At 34.6% G+C, this 21,433-nt stretch overlaps 1 protein-coding gene and 1 long non-coding RNA gene across 2 annotated transcripts in view; both read right to left on the bottom strand.

The window, feature by feature from the left end:
* Positions 1-4,070: 4,070 nt before the first annotated feature.
* On the bottom strand, positions 4,071-17,142 carry LOC149774017 (uncharacterized). Its single transcript, XR_016417095.1, has 3 exons — positions 16,053-17,142; positions 12,017-12,066; positions 4,071-6,132 (listed from the first exon to the last, which is right to left on the bottom strand). It is a non-coding gene; the product is annotated as an uncharacterized LOC149774017 (long non-coding RNA).
* Positions 17,143-18,482: 1,340 nt separating this feature from the next.
* LOC149774016 (E3 ubiquitin-protein ligase TRIM45-like) overlaps positions 18,483-21,433 on the bottom strand; it is a 74,273-nt gene continuing 71,322 nt past the window's right edge. The window contains exon 16 of the mRNA XM_089945898.1: positions 18,483-18,590. Coding sequence (XP_089802024.1) covers positions 18,483-18,590 — 108 coding nt within the window. The remainder of the gene's footprint in view (positions 18,591-21,433) is intronic.

Below are 21,433 nucleotides of genomic sequence, written 5' to 3'. Positions count from 1 at the left end.
GTTTAACACTACACTCCTACTCATATAAGCCTGATCTTACTGACTGGCATTCACACTTATTGCCATCGGTTATATCAACAAAACATAGAGTGCATAGATACATTGAAAGTTAAGAAAGACAATCACTTTTACAAACCAAACAGATGTAAAGAATATATATACTAGTCACCGATTTGTAAGTCTATATTGTCACACCCCAAACCATTTCATAATCCTGCCATGCTATGCCATCACATTGCCAAGCTTGGCTGCAATTTGTCGATCAATTTTTAACATTTAATCCTTATATACTTTGCATAACAATCCAAAACTATTTATAGATAAATATACTGTAACTGCTTTTCTTATTGGCAACATATTGTGTTTGAGAACCAATCTGATAGGCCCTGGTGAATTAAGTGGTGTGTCCATGGACATTGCGGTGTACTAGAATTGCGTAGGCACTAAAGAAACTGCCGATTTATATTGCAAGACTCGAACTTAAATCACATCAAGCCGTTTTTGTTGGCATGCTCTAAATAACCATTTCATAAATTAAGCATACATTTATATTTCATATATATTAGTATGTCGCTAGATACGTGTCAATACCTGTTCATCAATACTATATTTTTAGTTAGCTGGATCCTTCCGATTTGGAGATACATGTCTATGAAACTTTGCCTAATTTGCGCAGTATCTGCACCACGATTGAACTCAAATAAAATTAAAGGGCAAACGCTGCAGCTATGAGGTTAACCAGATATGTAAGAGAACATACAGATCAACATGATAGGCACATTCATCTGAGGTCCAATTTTCTGTCACATCAATACCAAATTAAATGCACGCCGACCTCATTAAATTTAATAGATTTATTTACATGCATTCTTGTTTCTAACTAAACCATTAAAAACGCTATAACACCATTTATAAATAACATGATCTTACTGATAATGGATCGTGTCGCTACTTGCCTCTTTAGTCCAAAACTGAGAGAATTGAAAACAATGTGGACCGCTATCCTACCACAAAACTCAAAAGTTACATAAAAGATTTTTAAACCGATTCTATACAATTTACTAAGAATATGGTGAGTACATCCCTCCGGTGCGAATTACACGGTACTATTTTCAAACTGGGCTTAAAAAACATTGCTAACATAGCATATCTATTTTTATTGTTTTTCCTGGAACACTACCTTTTGCAAACATTTCTTGGTGTTTACACCTGAGGCTGCTTAAGTGAACGTTTGTTAAATGTTCAACATCTATATAAAAGACTGTCATGCATACCCTAATAATTTACTGCATAATGCAGATCAAGACACAAATAAATCTCCTACTGCTACTGAGCATGATACATGTTTGTGGATATTTTTAATGAAACATACATTACTCTTTAAAAATAATGCACTTTTCGTCTCGTCCGATTCATGACTGAGATGTGGACCATCACTCTGCTCCATGCCTACTGTTTTGTTTCGGCAATTAGTTTTTCATTTTTCTATATTCCCTACTGTAATATAAATATATGCTATATTTTAAAATTATAATATTTTCTTAAATTATGCAGCTAATCTATTGTTCACTTTCTCACATATGGTTCATTGGGTTTTATATTATAAGAAGATTTCTTGAGAAAATAAAATTTTACCGCCCTTGTTGCAAAGTAATGTCACTTATCAACTGCTTAGAACTTTCGTAATTTTTTTATGTAAGTCGCCTATTGTCAAGACTTTTCTCTACTCTAAATTTTGTAATGTTCCTCTGAGATTCTGAACCCTCAGATTTTTAATTCGTGTGTGGTTTTCTTTTTGCATTTCCATTATTGGCTTATTTCTGGGCCAATATGGCTTCTTCTGCAGTATTAATTAGTGTTGCAGGGATCTCTCCAACACTTGTTTCAGTTCATCTCACTTGATACTTTATTTTAAGCGTTCACACATTTCAGTAATCAACCCGAACACGTGATACATCCCCTAACTGGCTGCCTGCTACATATTTAGACCAATGCATCAGCCTCACTGACAGTATTCCTACCTTGTTTCCTAACGAATTTACAAAATCTGAAAATTTAATTTACTGTGACAGATCGTGTCAATCCAATCCTATAACTTTCTTAAATCTCCTAAATTTATATGATCAGGCTACGAAAGGGGTTGGGTGGCTTTGCGAACGGGGGTGGGTTCATGTTGTGCTGAAGAGTGAATTTAATCGTCTAAACTTTGATTCTGGAGCAAGTTTGGTATATAATGAAATAAATATTTTTGTCTTCGTAAATACCTGATATGTTTTCATATTGTTGTGCCTAACACTACATGTTTAACTCATGGCTTCGCCAGCCGTTACAACATCATGTTTTTTGCACCTCGTGATGATATATACCCGGTATTAACGTAGGAAAAGAAAATGTTCTCAACATGTTTTTCAGAAGTAAAATTTTAGGTACTTTATGTTATATCAGAGTAACAATGTCCCAATTTGCATTACTACAAGAAATTATATCCGTAAATGAAATTCGGATTTTAGACATTCATATATATGGGCAAGGGAGAATCCAGCATTTCTAAATTTATGCACAATTTAAATGCTAAATTAAATTAAAATACCACTTAAATCACGTGGACATGAGATCAAGTATAATATTCCCTTGTTTTACATAATATTTAACTGGACTTGGTAGTTCAGGATATGTCGTTCTGCAGTCTCTACTTTTATTTATGGTTGATAAAATATAAGCGAGATAAAGTCTCCTGTTTCATTTCAACATGAGACATACAGTTAATTTTAATATCTTCAGCTGAGCAATTTTCATTTCATATCCCAAATCAGCCTAGGATGTGAGACCATGTCTTGTAGCCTTCTTTTTCAATATGACACACTTATAACGCTTAACAGGCAAAGATAAATTGTCTGGCTTTTACAAGGATTGTGTTCGGATGATGAAGTTGCTCTCGATCTATTTCGAATGAAATGAATTGTTTTCTGTTCTTAATAGAAAAACACACATACATGTATGCATTAGTTTTAGTGTCAAATTACTTCAATTGGACGTGAACGTCATTAAGATCATTATTTAATACAAGTTTCTTGATCTTTTCTAACTGCAAACGATCAATTCCTGATCCACTTATTTCTTAGATGGAACTAAAACTATTTTAAAGTCGTATGTAAATTGGGTCTGCAATCATGGGCATTTGGCAGTAACTTGGCTGTATATACGGCTACACGGATTACTTGGCTAAACATACGGCTACACAGATTACTTGGTTAAACATACGGTTACACGGATTACTTGGCTAAACATACGGCTACACGGATTACCTGGCTAAACATACGGCTACACGGATTACTTGGCTAAATATACGGCTACACGGATTACTTGGCTAAACATACGGCTACACGGATTACTTGGTTAAACATACGGCTACACAGATTACTTGGTTAAACATACGGCTACACGGATTATTTGGCTAAACATACGGCTTCACGGATTACCTGGCTAAACATACGGCTACACGGATTACTTGGCTAAATATACGGCTACACAGATTACTTGGTTAAACATACGGCTACACGGATTACTTGGCTAAACATACGGCTACACGGATTACCTGGCTAAACATACGGCTACACGGATTACTTGGCTAAATATACGGCTACACGGATTGCTTGGCTAAACATACGGCTACACGGATTACTTGGCTAAATATACGGCTACACGGATTGCTTGGCTAAATATACGGCTACACGGATTACTTGGCTAAACATACGGCTACACGGATGTCGTATGTCATAACATGCAGCTGTTTTCAGTCCTGAAACTAGAGAACATTAAATGTGATAACTATCACTTTGATAGTAACAACTACATTGTCGACTCCGTTCTTGAAAGCTTGAAAAAATCTGGCTTCCAAGAAAGAGAGAAATAGGATAAAAAATAAATAAAACATATGTTTGGGTCATATAATATTTATACTATAATAATAATATTATTGGGTCATACGTTCAATATAAGGACACAATACTGAACGGAATATTCGATATATGACAACTTCTCATTTCACTCAAAAAAAGACAGGACTCGGATTCAGAAATAAAGCGGTTTAATATGAACAAGCTTGTTGAGCACTGAAACAGTGATCGTGTTAAGCAAAGGTTTTAAATAAAAACGAGAGGCAACATATCGTTTCATTCCTTGCATTTATTGTACATAAATGTGAATTCAATGTCATGTATTGCTTCCAAACAATTCATTGGGAGAAAACTCCTTAAACACAGTATGGATATATTTACTATCTTGGCTTATTTAGAAGTTAGCAAAATGGACCTAAATTCTTAAAATCCTAATTATAGGCAAAATCTTAATCAATAAGCACCATTGTAACAATGCAAACATATTATCAGTTTCTATATCTCCCGAGGAATAGCCTCATAATTAAATTAGTGTGGTGTTGCTTTAACTTTTGTTGTTTGTTTTATTGGTTTTCTTATTTTTGTCTGCTTTTCTTTCTCTTTTCTGTAAATTTTTGTTTGCTTTTTATGAAATCGTATATTACAGGAAGCATACAATATGCATTAATATTGTAGAGGTAATATAATGATAAACATAAAAGAAAACAAAGTAGATCAAAATACTCCAACATAATTTTGCTACCCAGGCAATATAAGTAGGCAAGGACAATGTGTGGAAATAGCATAATATGTGTCTCTCAACTTGTCAGAATGATTAGCAGACATAATAAAAAGCAAGACAATAACACTGATTGCCGCTGTTCATCATTTTAAAAAAAATGAGATTCAGTGCCGTCAGTAGAAAGGCGGATGCTATTTATCCGCGACCTAAGAAGCACTTGAAAAGGGAGGCAGATTTCAAAGAACGCAAAATATAACGATGATTATCTCCCATTGCAAAGCACATTGCTGTCATCGTCCTGTGTGCACGTTTTGTCAGTAATTACAGCTCTATTAATGTAAACGTTCTGAAACGTAGAGCAAAACACCAGCTTGATATTTTGGTCCTGTTATAATCCCAATGACCTAGTGATACACCCTAATTTCAAGTATGATGCATCAACCTCGAGTTTAATATTCGTCTCGTTTAACAATAACGATGTAGCTTGATTGTATTCATAATAGCTGATTGTCATGTATACATGACAGAAATGTCCTTGGTAAAGGAAGCAAATCATTTAGTAGTCACAATTTCTTCTTATACTTCTGAGTAAGGAAAACTGAGCTCGAGGATGGATCCTGACCTAATGTAGCTTGTGACACCGAAAGCACATTTTAGCACAAAACATCTGGATCTAAAATGTCAAACCAAATAAAACGGTATTAAAATGTAGATCAATCTGCCGCGCAAGGAAAATCAGGTATATATATTCCTACATACAATAGATGCTAATATTTTTTCTAACAAACCAGCTCATATTCCAAGATTTCTGAGTGGACGTAAGCTAGAATGTGCGGCAGTTCACTAATCCCTCAAAATTAGTCGATAATGTCGACGCCATTCTGATATCTTGCATAATTTTGAAACTTGGTACCATGCAGAATTACATGTTTATCGATACGGCTATCATGGCCACTCACATCCTAGAACACCAGGATGTAATCCTTTATTTTCACTTTCAAGAAGGAACAATTTTAAAAGACAATCAAACATATCACAAACTTGAATAATATAATTGTCAATAATTTAAATCAATTCTCAGTTTCATTAAAACCAAAATAATAAATTGAGCTGGCAACAGCATCGTCTTCTTTTGTGATAATCACTTCACTTTACATTTAAAGAAACATCAACAACTTACGAAAGCATAGCAAATATATCCTATATTATGATGAAACAGAAAATAGCTTATTCCTCCTGTTCAAGCGATTACATTATTTTGTACTACATTTTAAGTGCATCGGGAGATGTGAACCATAACGAAAAGTTATTATCTTGATTTGTACAATTCATGTAATTATTTTAGTGTTGATGAAAGATAGATAAGTATATACGCCATGGGGGAGACATTGCCCCAAACTTAATTATACGCGTTGCTTGAAATCCATTGCATACAATTTATTTATTGGCATCACATTTGCAGGCATACCCGGAAAGAATTGTATATCTGTTACGCCAACCCTGACACGTAGAACACTGAAACAGAAAGCGAAGAAGTGCAAAAATACACTGAATTAGCAGAGCATAAGCAAAGCTTACGTTGAATTATGTTATAGCATATAACTATTCAAGTTCCCGTTTGCATAAGCCGACTCAATTACTCAATTAACACTGTAAATTTTATCCATTCTGGCTTACGTCATTCATATTTCACGCAATATCTATTGCAGACACACACATCTCTCTCTCTCTCTCCCTCTCTCTCTCTCTCTCTCTCTCTCTCTCTCTCTCTCTCTGTCTATATATATATATATATATATATATATATATACAGAGAAGGATTGATTGACAGACGGACGAACGGACGGATGAATATATAGATAGATAGATAGATAGATTGATATAATACATCTCAACCTGATCCTCAAACTTTTTTGCTTACAAAATAATAGCTTTAAAATAGATGTATGCATGTATGTATGTATACATGCAAGCATGCATGTATGAATTATGCATGCATGCATGCGTGCATGTATGCATGCATGTGTGGATGCATGCATGTATGTATGTATGTATGTATGTATGTATGTATGTATGCATGTATGTATGTATGCTTGTATATATGTATGTATGTATGTATGTTTCCATGCATGCATGCATGTATGAATGTATGTATGCATGCATCAGTGCAAGTATGCATGTATGTATGTATGCATGTATGTATGTATGTATGTTTGCATGTATGCTTCTTTGCATGCATGTATGTATGATTGTATGTATGCTTCTATGTATGTATGTATGTATGAATGTATGTATGTATGTATGAATGTATGTATGTATGTATCTTTGTATGCTTGTATGTATGTATGTATGTATGTATTATGTATGCATGTATGTATGTATGTATGTATGTATGTATTCATGTATGTATGTATGTATGATGTATGTATGTATGCATGTATGTATGTATGCTTGTATATATGTATGTATGTATGTATGTATGTATGTCTGTATGTATGTATGTATATATGTATGTATGTATGTATGTTTCCATGCATGCATGCATGTGTGAATGTATGTATGCATGCATGCGTGCAATTATGCATGTATGTATGTATGCATGTATGTATGTATGTATGTTTGTATGTATGCTTCTTTGCATGCATGTATGTATGTTTGTATGTATGTTTCTATGATTGTATGTATGAATGTATGTATGTATGTATGAATGTGTGTATGTATGTACGTATGTATCCATGCATGCATGTATGAATGTATGTATGCATGCATGCGTGCATGTATGCACGTATGTATGTATGTATCTTTGTATGCTTATATGTATGTATGTATGTATGCATGTATGTATACATGTGTGTATGTATGTATGTATGTATGTATGTTTTATGTATGTATGTATGCATGACTGACTGTCTGACTTTCTTTATTTCCTCTTCAGAAGAGATCACATTCAGTTAATTTTTCGTCAATACAGAACAGTTAGGAACATGGCTTGACATTGATGGACTTACAGTACTGTACACACACACACACACACACACACACACACACACACACACATATATATATATAAAGATATATATATATATATATACACATACATATATATGAGTACATGCACACATCTACACACATACATACACATATATATAAACACATATTCATACACGCATACATACACTTATATATACATATACACATATACACAAATATTAACATATGTAAACACATACACATATATACATACATACATACACGCACATACATGTATACACATATGCACATACACACATATATGCATATACATATATACACGTTATACACATACACACATACATATATTTACACATACATACATATATACATACATATATACAGATATACACACATACACACATACAGACATATATACACACATACATATATACATACATACACATACACACATATACTCATGTACATACATGTATATATATACACATACATGCACATATACACATATAGATACATACATGCACATACATACACACATATATATACACGCATATATAAAAATATGAAGAAACGTAAAGAAAACGCAATATTTAAACACATGAGTGAGAGAACTCATTGGAAACAAGATATATGTGCAACATAGATTAAGAGAGGAAAATAAAGGATGTATGTTTGTATGTATGTATGTATGTATGTAGGTATGTAGGTACGTACGTACGAATGTATGTATGTATGTATGTATGTATGTATGTATGTATGCTTGTATGTATGGCTGACTGACTGACTGACTGACTGACTTTATTTCCTCTTAAAAAGAGATTACATCAGATTAAACAAATTCACGATAATAGAAGATCATAAAATAGAACAGAAAATTGACAAAAATACAATAGTAATACTGTGTCAGCTACCGTATTGACAAAACGAAATATCTCAATACCTGCAATTATGCAAATCTGCAATCATTTGGCGGAGCAAGGCACTGATCTTTTAACATTTGCTTGATGATGATAATATTTCGAAAAGTTAATACGTCTATAGTGTTATGTGCTTAACAATAAGTTCGAGATAGTAACGAAAATGAAATGACAAACTTATAACAGTGTAATTATATATGTATTTTTTATATGACGCATGTATTTATGCATATGTATGTATGTATGAATGTATGTATGTATGTATGTATGCATGCATGCATGGATGCATGGATGCATGTATGTATGTATGTATGTATGTATGTATGCATGTAACCGCTCCGGTGGCCTAGTGGTTAGAGCGTCCGCCTCGGATTCGGGAGGTCGTGGGTTCGATCCCCGGCCGAGTCATACCAAAGACTTACAAAAATGGTGCTAACAGTTGCTTCGCTTGGCGCTCAGCATTAGAAGGTTAGTGTTAGGACTGGTCGACTCGGTGTCAGGATAATGTGACTGGGTGGGACATCATGCTACATGTCTGCGGCATGATGCCCCAGTGCTAGACATCACTATAAACTGCCACATTGAAGACATCGTAGCGATATAAAAATCAAAATCACAAATCACATGCATGCATGCATGTATGAATATATGTATGCATGCATGCGTGTATGTATGCATGCATGTGTGTAGTTATGTATGTATGAATGTATGTATGTATGTATGTATGCATGCATGTGTGTATGTATGTATGTATGTATGTATGTATGTATGTATGTATGTATGTATGTATGTATGTATGCATGCATGTGTGTATGTATGTATGTATGTATGTATGTAGGTAGGTAGGTAGGTAGGTAGGTAGGTAGGTAGGTAGGTAGGCAGGCAGGCATGCAGGCAGGTAGATACGCAGGTAGGCAGACAGGCATATATATATATCAATGTGTGTGTTTTGTATATATGCCTGCATGCATGCATGTATGTATGTATGGATGTATGAATGTATGGATGTATGTATATATGTTTGTATGTATGTATATGTACGTATGTATGTATGTATGCATGTATGGATGGATGGATGGATGAATGGATGGATGTATATGACATAATGGGTGGGTGAATTATTAAATGGATAAATGAAAGGATTGCTAGATAGATTAAGATTTATCATATACTTCATGATTCGTGTAACACGAAGTCAGAGTTATATTGATGAATTTGACCCGATTTCTTTATTCTTAACGAAGTGATTAGTTTAATACGATCTTTGAATCACACTACTCAGCGTGGTCAGATTGTACTTTTATTAACAGCGACGATTCGTACAATACGAACTTTGAATCACACGGCTTAGGTCGGTCCGATTGCATTCTTCATACAGTTGTGATTCCTACAACACGAACTGCTCAGTTTAGTCCTATTACATTTTTATTTGCAGAGGTGTTTCCAGTAATAAGAAGTTTGAGTCAGACTGATAATTTGTGTCTTTATGCATTCTTATTACCAGAGGTGTTTCCAGTGATAAGAACTTTGAGTCATGCTAATCATTTTTTTCTAATTACATTCTTATTACCAGAGGTGATTTATGTAATAATTACATGGAGTCATACTAATAATTTTGGTCCGAATACATTCTTATTACCAGAGGTGTTTCCACTAATAAGCACTTTGAGTCATGCTGATCATTTTGGTCCGATTACATTCTTATTACCTAAGGTGATTTCTGTAATTATAACTTTGAGTCATGCTGATCAGTTTGGTCAGATTACATTCTTATTACCAGAGGTGTTTCCAGTATGAATAACATTAAATCATACTAATCATGTTGGTCCGATTAAATTATTTTTACCAGAGGTGATTTCTGTAATAATAACTTTGAGTCATGCTGATCATGTTGGTCCGATTAAATTATTTTTACCAGAGGTGATTTCTGTAATAATAACTTTGAGTCATGCTGATCATTTTTGGTCCGATTACATTCTTATTACCAGGGATGATTCCTGTAAATAATAACTTTGAGTCATACTGATTATTCTTATTAAATAAGAGGCTAAGTAATACAAGAATCCCTGTGCGCACTGGTTTCCTTTCGTATGATTTTATATTTTAATTGGTTCTTGTTCTATGAATATGACAATTTGCCTTGAGGAATATCAATTTATATAACTCACATACACGAACACACTCACACACACAAACACACACACACATGTATATATATATATATATATATATATATATATATATATATATATATATATATATATATATATATATATATATATATATATATATATATATATATATATATATATATATATATATGTATGTATTTGTGTGTGTGTGTGATTGCAAACCATTACTATATAATTAAAATAATTTAAATGAACCATATTTGAACAGGATGATCGTCCATTTACTGCCATGGAATGCGTGCAATGTCGTTTGATAGTTCATAAAATGAACGAATTGTAAGGCAACGTGAATCCTTGTACAGGTCAAGGTCAAAGCTATATTCAAAATATGTGCGCTTTCAAATGGACACTTATCTAAAATGTCATTAACTTTCCATTTTATTTTAGATTACATTAATTTTGTCGTAATTATGTAGAAAACAACATTACCCATGCGCTATAGAAATTTATCTAAACTGAAACATTCGGTAAATCTTGGGGATGCACTATAAATATCGTTCACTGTGTTTCAGTTGAAAAGTGTTGTTATCTTATTTACTGAACATCATTCAACAAGGGGCCATAATCCAGAAGTTGACAACATAATTATGCAATGAAAAATACAGCCCTGCATGTCACGGCCTGTTATCTTGTTTTTTATTGTTGTGTCTATTTGTTAAAAGAGAATGAAAAGTTTGCAGTACTAGACTTGCTACTCGTTATTAATCTACGACATTAAAAGGTGTGAAAATATTTGTCAAATTTTGTAATAACATTGGATTACCTGCAATTACATAGATAATATATCATTTATGCTAGAGTCACCATCTTTTATCCAATGGATTTAAGAAACATAGATATTTGTATGTATGTAGTGAATTTGTAAAGTATGAGTTTACTATACACATGAGTTTTAATAATTATGCCTGAATTTGTAAAATGATGACTTTAGTTTAAGTGCAATGATGCCTTACAAGAACGTTAAACAAGTAGCTTCTCCACTACCAAATGCTTCCAAATCTACTTTGTGGATATTGATTCTAAATATACATATCATGATGCAAAATTATTGATGGGGTTCCTTTTTTATCATATAACCTTTAGGTTTTATTTATACGCATATGAAATTGGTTCCACATACATATTTGTGCATATTATAATATGACAAATGTTACAAAACAACATCGCATGTGCATATATTTCATTGTTTTCATCTTATCAGCTTATTGGAAGAAACTGACTCTACGTGGTTCTTAACCCAAAACTTCACCTTTATGTTCCAATGTTGGCAAAATACCTGTGATGATCAGGTATATTTACCTGCTTTATATCAGGATGAGTGCTCGTCGAAAAATATAGGTACTTACCATCTGAAATTAAGAAATAAGTACAATTATTGCAAATAGTATGTAGATATGTTCTGATGAAGCATACAGCTCTTTCATCACAAAACTCAAATTACATAAAATAGATGTTTGCAGAAAATATTGATAACAAACTAATAACATATTGAAATGGCCATCATCGTGTATACCAATATCATATTAGCGTCCGACATTACAGGAAGCAATGTGTTTTCACAGAAAAAAAAACACGTTAAACCTAAGATATCTTCACTATTTCAAAAGCATTAACACTATTTCGTTCGTCCCTTTTGGGATATTATCAGTAATTTTCTCTTCGACAATAAATCTTATTTTTGACAGAAAATATTTAACTCGCAACTTTTTAAGTTGTCAAGGAACCAATTTAAGGAATACGCATATTAGATCATCCACATATCACGGATGGTGTCTCGCAATGGCATATGCTTAGAACTCTATTACTTTTAATTATGTTAAATATATTGTTGTTGATAGACATTCCAATATAAGGCTATTAGATATATGATGTGTCAAAATAACTCTTTGTTATGCTTCTCTATCTTGAGAAACTGTTTGTTTTTACACTATGTATCACAGTTCTTTGTCAAATGTGTACATTAACTCATAAATCGCCTCCAATCTGAACATTTGTCCAAGCTTTGCAATGAGCAAGCAAACCAATTGATTTATTGGCGCTATGTCTGCATTTTAAGTGCTCTAATGCCAGAGCATGCCATCTCCTATAACCCGTCAGATACCACGGTGCAGTAAAACTCAAGACAAATATGAATTTACAGGTAAGTCTTGTTTCCCACTTGCAACCAAATCAGAGAAAGACCTGTCGACACGTATTGAAAGCTTATGCAGTCAAATCATACATTTGTCACAATGATAGTAAAAAAAAAAGATTTCCCCCAAACAACCACAACATAATATAGTGCGATTTAAAGCAATAGGATGGGAAACGTATCGTTAGACTAAAATATCGTTTGTACCGATAATGGAACAACATGCCTCAGGCAATGTTTAACACGTTTGCATGTAGGTTGCCGAATCGTATCTGAAGAAGCTAGTCTTCGTTCATTCGCAGTGCCTTTGACATTTCTCCGTTTTGCTTCTTTTAGTGGCAGTGACTATGGCCTTTGACCTATAAAGTCCAAGTCGACAGGCTTCCTTCAGGACAAAATTGTATGCAACCTGTAATCTTCGCTTCATGTACATGATGTAGAAAAATATGGTATGGTGCGGAGGAAACTATTTTCAGATTTTCATTCACACTAACTTAGTCCATTATCCATTTTATCCAAACATTGTCAGCTTTTGAGTCTGAACAACTACATGCTACTTATGTCGTATGGAAACCATTTTTGTCTTTTAAATCACAATGATCATCAATGGGTTTAATACCTTACAATCGAGTGTTATATCGTACTTAATATTAGTACTAGCTATATACGAAGTTTGGTAAATGTATATAGCGAAAAGTTTCGTTATTGTTCAGAAGCAAGGTTTGATGTTTGACAATCTAACTTTAATTTCGATGGAAGATTTTTCTTCCTATAAGCATGGGAGCTAAGTGCACAATGCCCAAATAAAGACACAATGAGGTAGCCGACCGTGGCTAGCTAGCTGGCTTATCGAAACAGCGGCTATTGGATTACGAGTCAGACATTCTACCAGCTGAGCTCCGATTTCTTGCAGAATTATGTCGTTCTCATATGCTGTATCACAGTGTTTCCATTTATAGCTTTGCCCGTGATATACTTTGCAATTTGCTTTAATAACATACTAGTATAATCTACACATTTAACTATTCCTGGACAAATATAAACACTTTTCATTCCTAAACTGGGAGATACTTACAATTCTCATGAACACATGGATACACTTCGATTTATTTGCTCACACTGACTTAGTTATGTTTGTTTATACGTTGTTATTGAAATTAATACTAAGTAATATTATGTAGTCACTAACATTATTACCTAGTAGCTGCTAAGATTTTTTTACTTTGTAAAATAATTTCTAAGGTCATATAATTTCTACTCGTTTCTTTTCTTCAGCTGTATTTGCAATTACCTGAAAGTCCTATCGATTACACATCCATTGGACAAACGTTTTTACTAATTATGAGTGACTACAATAATTGCTTTCTGTATATGTTGGTACTGCAGAATGAATTATGGTTGGTTTCCAATAAATTGGGGCTTATAAAGTTAATACAGTCCACAGGACATCTGAAAGACTTCAATAACCACAGAGAAATAGCATTATCAAACGTATCAAACTATACACACGGTTATTCAAGAAAGGCTCATATAATGGCCCACACAAATGAAAACAACGAGAGACGCTATACATCAGCTTGGTTTTAGTAGGCGTAAATCAACGATACACTGCTTATTATCTTTGAATATTCTTGTAACGAAAGAGGCGAATCCAGGGGATAAACGATATGTCTGCTTAATCAATTTGAAAACGATTTTAATGCAGATTATTAGAGATTGTATGTACGTTAAAGTTATGAAACTTTCCATTACGTCAAAGACCTGAAAGCAAGCAATAGTCAATATGAATCAGCGAAAACATGCATAATATTCAAACCGTTATTACAATGCTTTTGCTTCATACACGGATGAATAAAATGGTGACCCATGATCCATTCTGCTATTTGTGGTCTTAATTACATTCTTTCGTGGAGTAATACTAATTCCTTAACGCATCAATACAAGCTATCACTATGTTGTTGAACTCTCGTGTTGAATATATTATCTGTGCTTTGTCTAAATAATCATTGCAAATGATGGTTCATCATTTAACAGGCCGATGCCAGGATTGCGGTTGTAAAGAAATTAAAAATAGGGCAATATTTTTGGTTTATTAGAAAAAGAGTATCAAAACAAGATAACAGTTCCTTGGGAAGTAGAATTTCTATCTGTATGATCAAGACATTTTAGAGAAGATACTTTTGCAAACAACGAGACCTTGAGCACATCAATCACACGTCGCCATTGATACTGAAAAAATCTACAACTTTCACTGGCCTGTTCAAATGAAATACGTAAAATGTTATTGACTGTCAACATAAATGTTTTAATGCTTAGATACTGGTGAGAATTGTTTAATAAGGGTTTAAATAGTCCATGTCACTTATATCAAATCCTCAATCATTTCACATTCAAGGTGAATACAAAGTTTACAATTAGTTGGGCGATGTCATATGGGAGTTTAATCCTAATATAGGAAATGGATTATGTACGGTAAATCCTAAGAGATTATTATATTCAAAATGATATGTTCTGAATAAATTTATCATTTTGGCAACGTACAAGCAAACATACAAAGTTAAAAAGGATTTCACGTTTATCTAAACACATGTGCTATAAATGGTCATATACTCACAACAAAAACAACAACATCCAAAATAGGATTTGTTTTAATATGTATGCCATAATATCAAAATATTTCCCTAAAATTTATTTCACACATTTTTTTGTCATTGGCCAACAATAGCAAATAGTCCTAATTTCTCTTGATGATTGTAGTATTTTGCTATAGCGATGATCATGTTTAATGTTTCTAGTAATATTAGCAAATAAAATATTTTAGTTGTTTTATCCTCACACAAGCTGTATGTCAGCTATGAAACGCAAAATTATATCTATATTTGTGTGTTTGTGTGTGTGCGTGTGTGTGTGTATGTTGTACTATATCATTCTTAATTTATTTTGCATGTCTTTTAGCAATTTTTGTTTGATTGACATTTATACGTAACAGGAAATCGTCGGATCTCAACCTGACACGGCTTACCCATTATACACGAATGATTGCAAGATTATTTTTTATTTCAAACAGAAATAACATATAAAATTACAATATATGATATGATCGAATTCATACCAACATATATCATAAACTCATGCTCATAAAGTACATTGTTTATGATTATTCATTCAGAGTAGGCTAATAGTTTCAGGTATATTAGTACTTACTGATTCTTTGAGTTCTGCGTCCTGAAAGGAATATAACAAGAGTAATATTAAAAGGTTAGTAACATATGTAAAGTCACACATTAATAGCACGGGAACAAACAATGTAACAATGTCGAAGTTGATATTAGCCATTTCTCTAAAATAATTAATACTTCACAGAAAAAGACAGGTCTGGTAAATTAATATTTTACAATAAACAGTTTTGACAAATGCAAAATTATAAAATTGTCAAAAAACACCTATGATGTGTGCAATCTGCAAGTGTTTATTTACAGCATATAAACATCTTTCTATGTAATTATATGAAATACATTTTATTATCGGGTGAAGTCTGAAACAGATTGCATTCGTTTCGATCGAGACAAGGGAAATATATTATTTTTGCATCGATGTTGGGGCACAATATTTATTGACGAGATGTACATTATATATAACTACATTCTATATTGTATTTATCAGCTATGGAAAGCTATAATCATAAGCATTTAACCCACCAGATTCTCGCAGACATCATATGGTACGTTCTTTACATGTGCAAGAAAAGAGTGATCTAATTTGTAGTTGTTATATAGCTGTTGTCTACTGATATCCGATACGGTATGGACGTATTTATGAGCAAAACCATATTACATGTATCCTAATCTTACAGGAAAGTTATAGGTTTATACGCATTATAAACTCGCAGTGTGACAGTTTATAGTGGTGTCTAGCATTGGGGCATCATGCTGCAGACATGTAGCATAATGTCCCACCCAGTCACATTATCCTGACACCAGGCCGACCAGTCATAACATCAAACTCTTAATGCTGAGCGCTAAGCGAGGCAGCTCTTAGTATCATTTTTGTAAGTCTTTGGCATGACTCGGCCGGGAATCGAACCCACGACCTCCCGCATCAGTGGCGGACGCTGTAACCATTAGGCCACTGGAACGGTCGCTAGGTGTAAGTAGTTGCCGAATCAATATTACATGACCTCATTAGAATGATATTGCACTTATATTATTTAGATGACTTTTATAAGTCGGATGCCTGGTGCTTATAAATACATGTTACAAGTTCATCGCCTGAATATATATATATATATATATATATATATGTTGACCCTCATTTTGGGTAAATACATTGAAGAGATCCACTGCCTATTCCTGCAATGTGTTTTAAATGTAACATGCAGCATCGAGGCGGTTTATAGGCTCCTCGCTGGTCGTCATCGCAAATCCGTATTTTCAATCATTACCCAGCCCCACTGTAATTTTATCCATATAGATATTTTGAACCAGGATATTTACAAAACGGTGTATCGAGAGGTTTCTTCAACGTGTCAGAGATATCACCGTCGAGCTTTACTCCCCTGTAAACTAGCGACAGTTTACCGCGACCTCGCCAAGTAAAACGCTCAAGTGAGTCACACAGGTGCCAAATGTTATACAGGATATATAACATGCTGGTGTTATTTTGTGGTGTTGACGTACATGGGCTCCCAGGGATGAAATAGACATGGTGTGACCTTGACCACTCATATCATAAGTTTCGAAATATTTTTGCGTGGGTCACCATGGACCGATATGTTTTCCTTACAATTGGCTTCAGTGGAACTTCAAGTTCCATTTGGCAAAAATATCGCGGTGGTCTGGACACATGCGTGCCTCACGGGGATGCGTTTTACAGGATAGTGACGCACGCAATGATGTCATTTCTAACGTTCGTGCAACCCGACTAAGAATGCATGGCTTGGTTGGTTGGTGGACGCCGCTAGCGCCTGCCAACAAGCGAACATTATATGCGGCACTTAGATCTCCATGGATGTCTTAAAGATATATTGTGGTAGTAACATCATGTACGGGAAGAGCTCGCAACGGTGTTCCAAGAAACATTTGCAACGCGGATCAATTCACATGAACCCACGGGAACTTCTATTGCGATGATGGAAAAAGAAGAGTGTTCATGTACAATTGCTATTAATTCCATATATATTGAATAAATGACAGGGAAACCATAAAAATGTATCATCTTCAACAATTAGCCAAATATCTAACAAACATGGCCGCTAAAAGATCAAGGAAAAAGAAGAGATTTATAATATACCGCTACTTTGCTTAGGAATTGGTGAGATTATGTAACAGAAAGTTACTAGAAAAGCTTCAAAGCTGAGCTCGTGTATATTGTGCTAAGTGGATATTTCAGAAGAGAAATAAAAAACTACAAGAATTAACGAGGGTGACAACATATGAAGTAAGTAGTTGACAGACTGCATTCGGTTCCAGCACAGCACAATGTTTGCCTTATAAAAGATTAATCATTTGTTGCGTGAAAGCAGGTCAGCAATATTATGATGAACTCCTGGATCGTCTGTATACCGTCGTGACATTTGTTCCCACCCGTTTCAACTTACAAGAATTCATTGTGACCGCACTGATTTGTAAGCGTTTGCTAAACAACTACAATATGGGCTTTTACACGTCCTGCGTGCTCAAGCATGAACACATTGAAGATTTCCATGATCCACATGATGAACGGGCTAGCACCGATCTTTGAATACTACAGATAAAAGTAATGTCATACAATGAAAATTATAGAATGCAATAAGAAACGAGTGCACGATCACATTAAAACATTCACCGACAAACCTGACCTGAGACACCCCGGTGTGGTTGACTAAAACGCAAAGTGATCAACTCAAGACGGCTAGAAAAAAGAACACCGCATTAGCACTCATGCTCTCCAAATCAAAGATGTCGCAAAATCAAAGAAACCGATTAAGCATTTATATTTCCTGCGGTGATTCCAGCATTGTCGGCAGCTCCGGCTAATGTGGATGCAAAAGCAACTTTCATAGAAGCTGCCGGAACCACATCCGGGATAGCTTAAAATTAGGTGCATGTGCATTGAGTTCTCTCAGCGGACGCAATCGCATCTCGCGTACAGGGGGTCCACAGAAAAAATGAAAATGTCATCGATAATCTTCTTGGTCTTAAGGGCGGGCATGGAATAAAGGATGTAGATTATGACTTGAACAGTACTAATTTAGTTGCCATAACAAAATGAATCAATGTAAAAAAAAACATGCCGCGACGATTCACCGCTCTGATGATGCATGCGATTGTTGATAATTCACGCAGATTCAATATGTTATCAGGTTGGCGGTTTTTGCAAGCGAATTCTCGTATACTGCTATTTTAATTAACACTTCCATTGGAAAGATGAACATGCAGACACCTTGTAGCATTCAATATTTCAAGTAAACCTATCTTGGCTATTCGGTGTCTTCTAGTCTAGTCGTTGTGCTTAGAGGCACTCGATATTTCAAGTACACCATGGCTATGTTGTCAAATTGGTGTTTTCTAGTCTAGTCGTTGGGATTATGGGCACTCGATATGTCAAGTACACAATGTCTATCTTGGCAAATCGGTGTCTTCTGTCTAGTCATTGCAGCTGAGGTCTCACGAGCACTCGAGTTTTAAAGTACACCATGACTATCTTGGCATGTCGGTGTCTTCTAGTCTAGGCGCTGTGCTTATGTTCTCTCGATATTTCTAGTACACCACGCCTATCTTGGCTAATCGGTGTATTCTAGTCTAGTATTTGTGCCTATGGGCACTCGATATATTTTATTACACCATACGTATCTTGGCTAATCGGTGTCTTCTTGCATAGTCGTTGCGCTTAAGGGCACTCGACAGTTCAAATACACCATGTCTATCTTGGCAAATCGGTGTCTTATAGCATAGTCATTGCAGCTGAGGTCTCATGAGCACTCCATATTTCAAGTCTTGTTCTGGTGATCTATGTTATTACCATAGTCGCTAATTTTATCAGCCATTCAGATAAAATTATATATATATATATATATATATATATATATATATATATATATATATATATATATATATATATATATATATATATATATATATATATATATATATATATATACATGTTGGGAGACTGTGCAGTTCAGTATGTGCATATTAGCTGGACTTTTTCAAATTTCTGAAAGCTGCCTTCCCATTGTCTAATTCAAAGGTCACCAGAACATGACCCCAAAGCGGTCACTGTCAGAACTTCACCCAAGACAGTTGATGGTCTTATTTTAATCAGATTTGTATTTTCAAATAATAAACAAGCAGTAAGTAGATATAATTATGCACAATTGTATTCAAATTGTAATGCATTATTTTAATAAGTCTCATGTATGCGAATAGGCATGAGGCAAACATTCCTACATTGTGATGTGTCCTTATTAGCCACATTCACACGTAGAATGATCATCAAAAATCGATTTAGCGGTTTCTTCCTTTACGCAATATCAATAGACGTGATAAACATTAGCAACGTCATGCCAACAGGAATAGGCATAAATAAACTTGATGAGTTTAAAAATGAAATAAAAGCAAAACCGCTCGGATTGTACAGGTGTGTAGTACTATGGGCCTAAGCTCCAGTTCTAGAGTTGACTAATTGATCATTCAGTGAACGAGTGTGCTCAAATAAACAATATGTATATAAATCCCCAAACCCAAACCCTTCGAATTCATTGATCCTTTCATTTATATTATTGAGGTTGAATACTATAAGATACTGTATGATAGATCACTACAATAATCACCTAACTCCCCTACCGTATCAATACATTTGCTGAAAACCATAAGCCCTGAGTGGCCGGATGGTCACCGTTACGGATCGCTGCCATCTCAACTATGTTTGGGTTCGAGTCTCGGGCTCGTCCAATGTGGGTATGTCAGAAAGCTTGCCTTTAGCTTCATGTGGCTCGTTGGTTCTTTTCAGGTTTTCCAGGGTTCTTCATCCACCCTTTATACTGGCCGCCATGTATAGCTAATCTTGTGCTGAAATATGGCGTTAAATCTATAACAACAACAACTTAGAAGCAAAACGTGGTGATAATTATAGGCGGGCTATTTATATATGTAAGGGCACCAAATGAAGACGAGTCGTGCTACTATGCATCAGCAAACTATGCAACGAACTACTTAGCCAAATTAGAGCGCTAACAAAACTCCGAACTAAGAAATAAAAAAACTGAATCTAGCCGCACTACCTGTGGTTTTCGAACGTCGTATTCGAAAGTTCGCGATACATTCGAGGCCAGCATCGAAAATATAATTAGATCCGATTCCGTGGGCATGATGTAGTCGACATCGTGCGGGATTAGTCGTTACAAAAACAACCAAGTGACCAGCTACCGAGGTTAAGGAGTATACGACGTAAACTTGTATTCTTTAGAGAATTGGAATTGAATCCGATGAAGAAAGTAATTATATGCCCACTTTTAGTCTCTATGGTATATCGATGATATATTGAAGGAATTTAAAAGGGCAGGTGTGTGTGTGTGTGTGTGTGTGTGTGAGAGACAGAGAGAGAGA

The sequence above is a fragment of the Sinohyriopsis cumingii genome, unplaced genomic scaffold, assembly GCF_028554795.1.
Source record: "Sinohyriopsis cumingii isolate HCF-2022 unplaced genomic scaffold, ASM2855479v2 utg000452l, whole genome shotgun sequence".
Classification (NCBI taxonomy): domain Eukaryota; kingdom Metazoa; phylum Mollusca; class Bivalvia; order Unionida; family Unionidae; genus Sinohyriopsis; species Sinohyriopsis cumingii.
The sequence above is the reverse complement of the archived record's forward strand: the minus strand, read 5'-3'. Positions and strand labels throughout refer to the sequence as shown.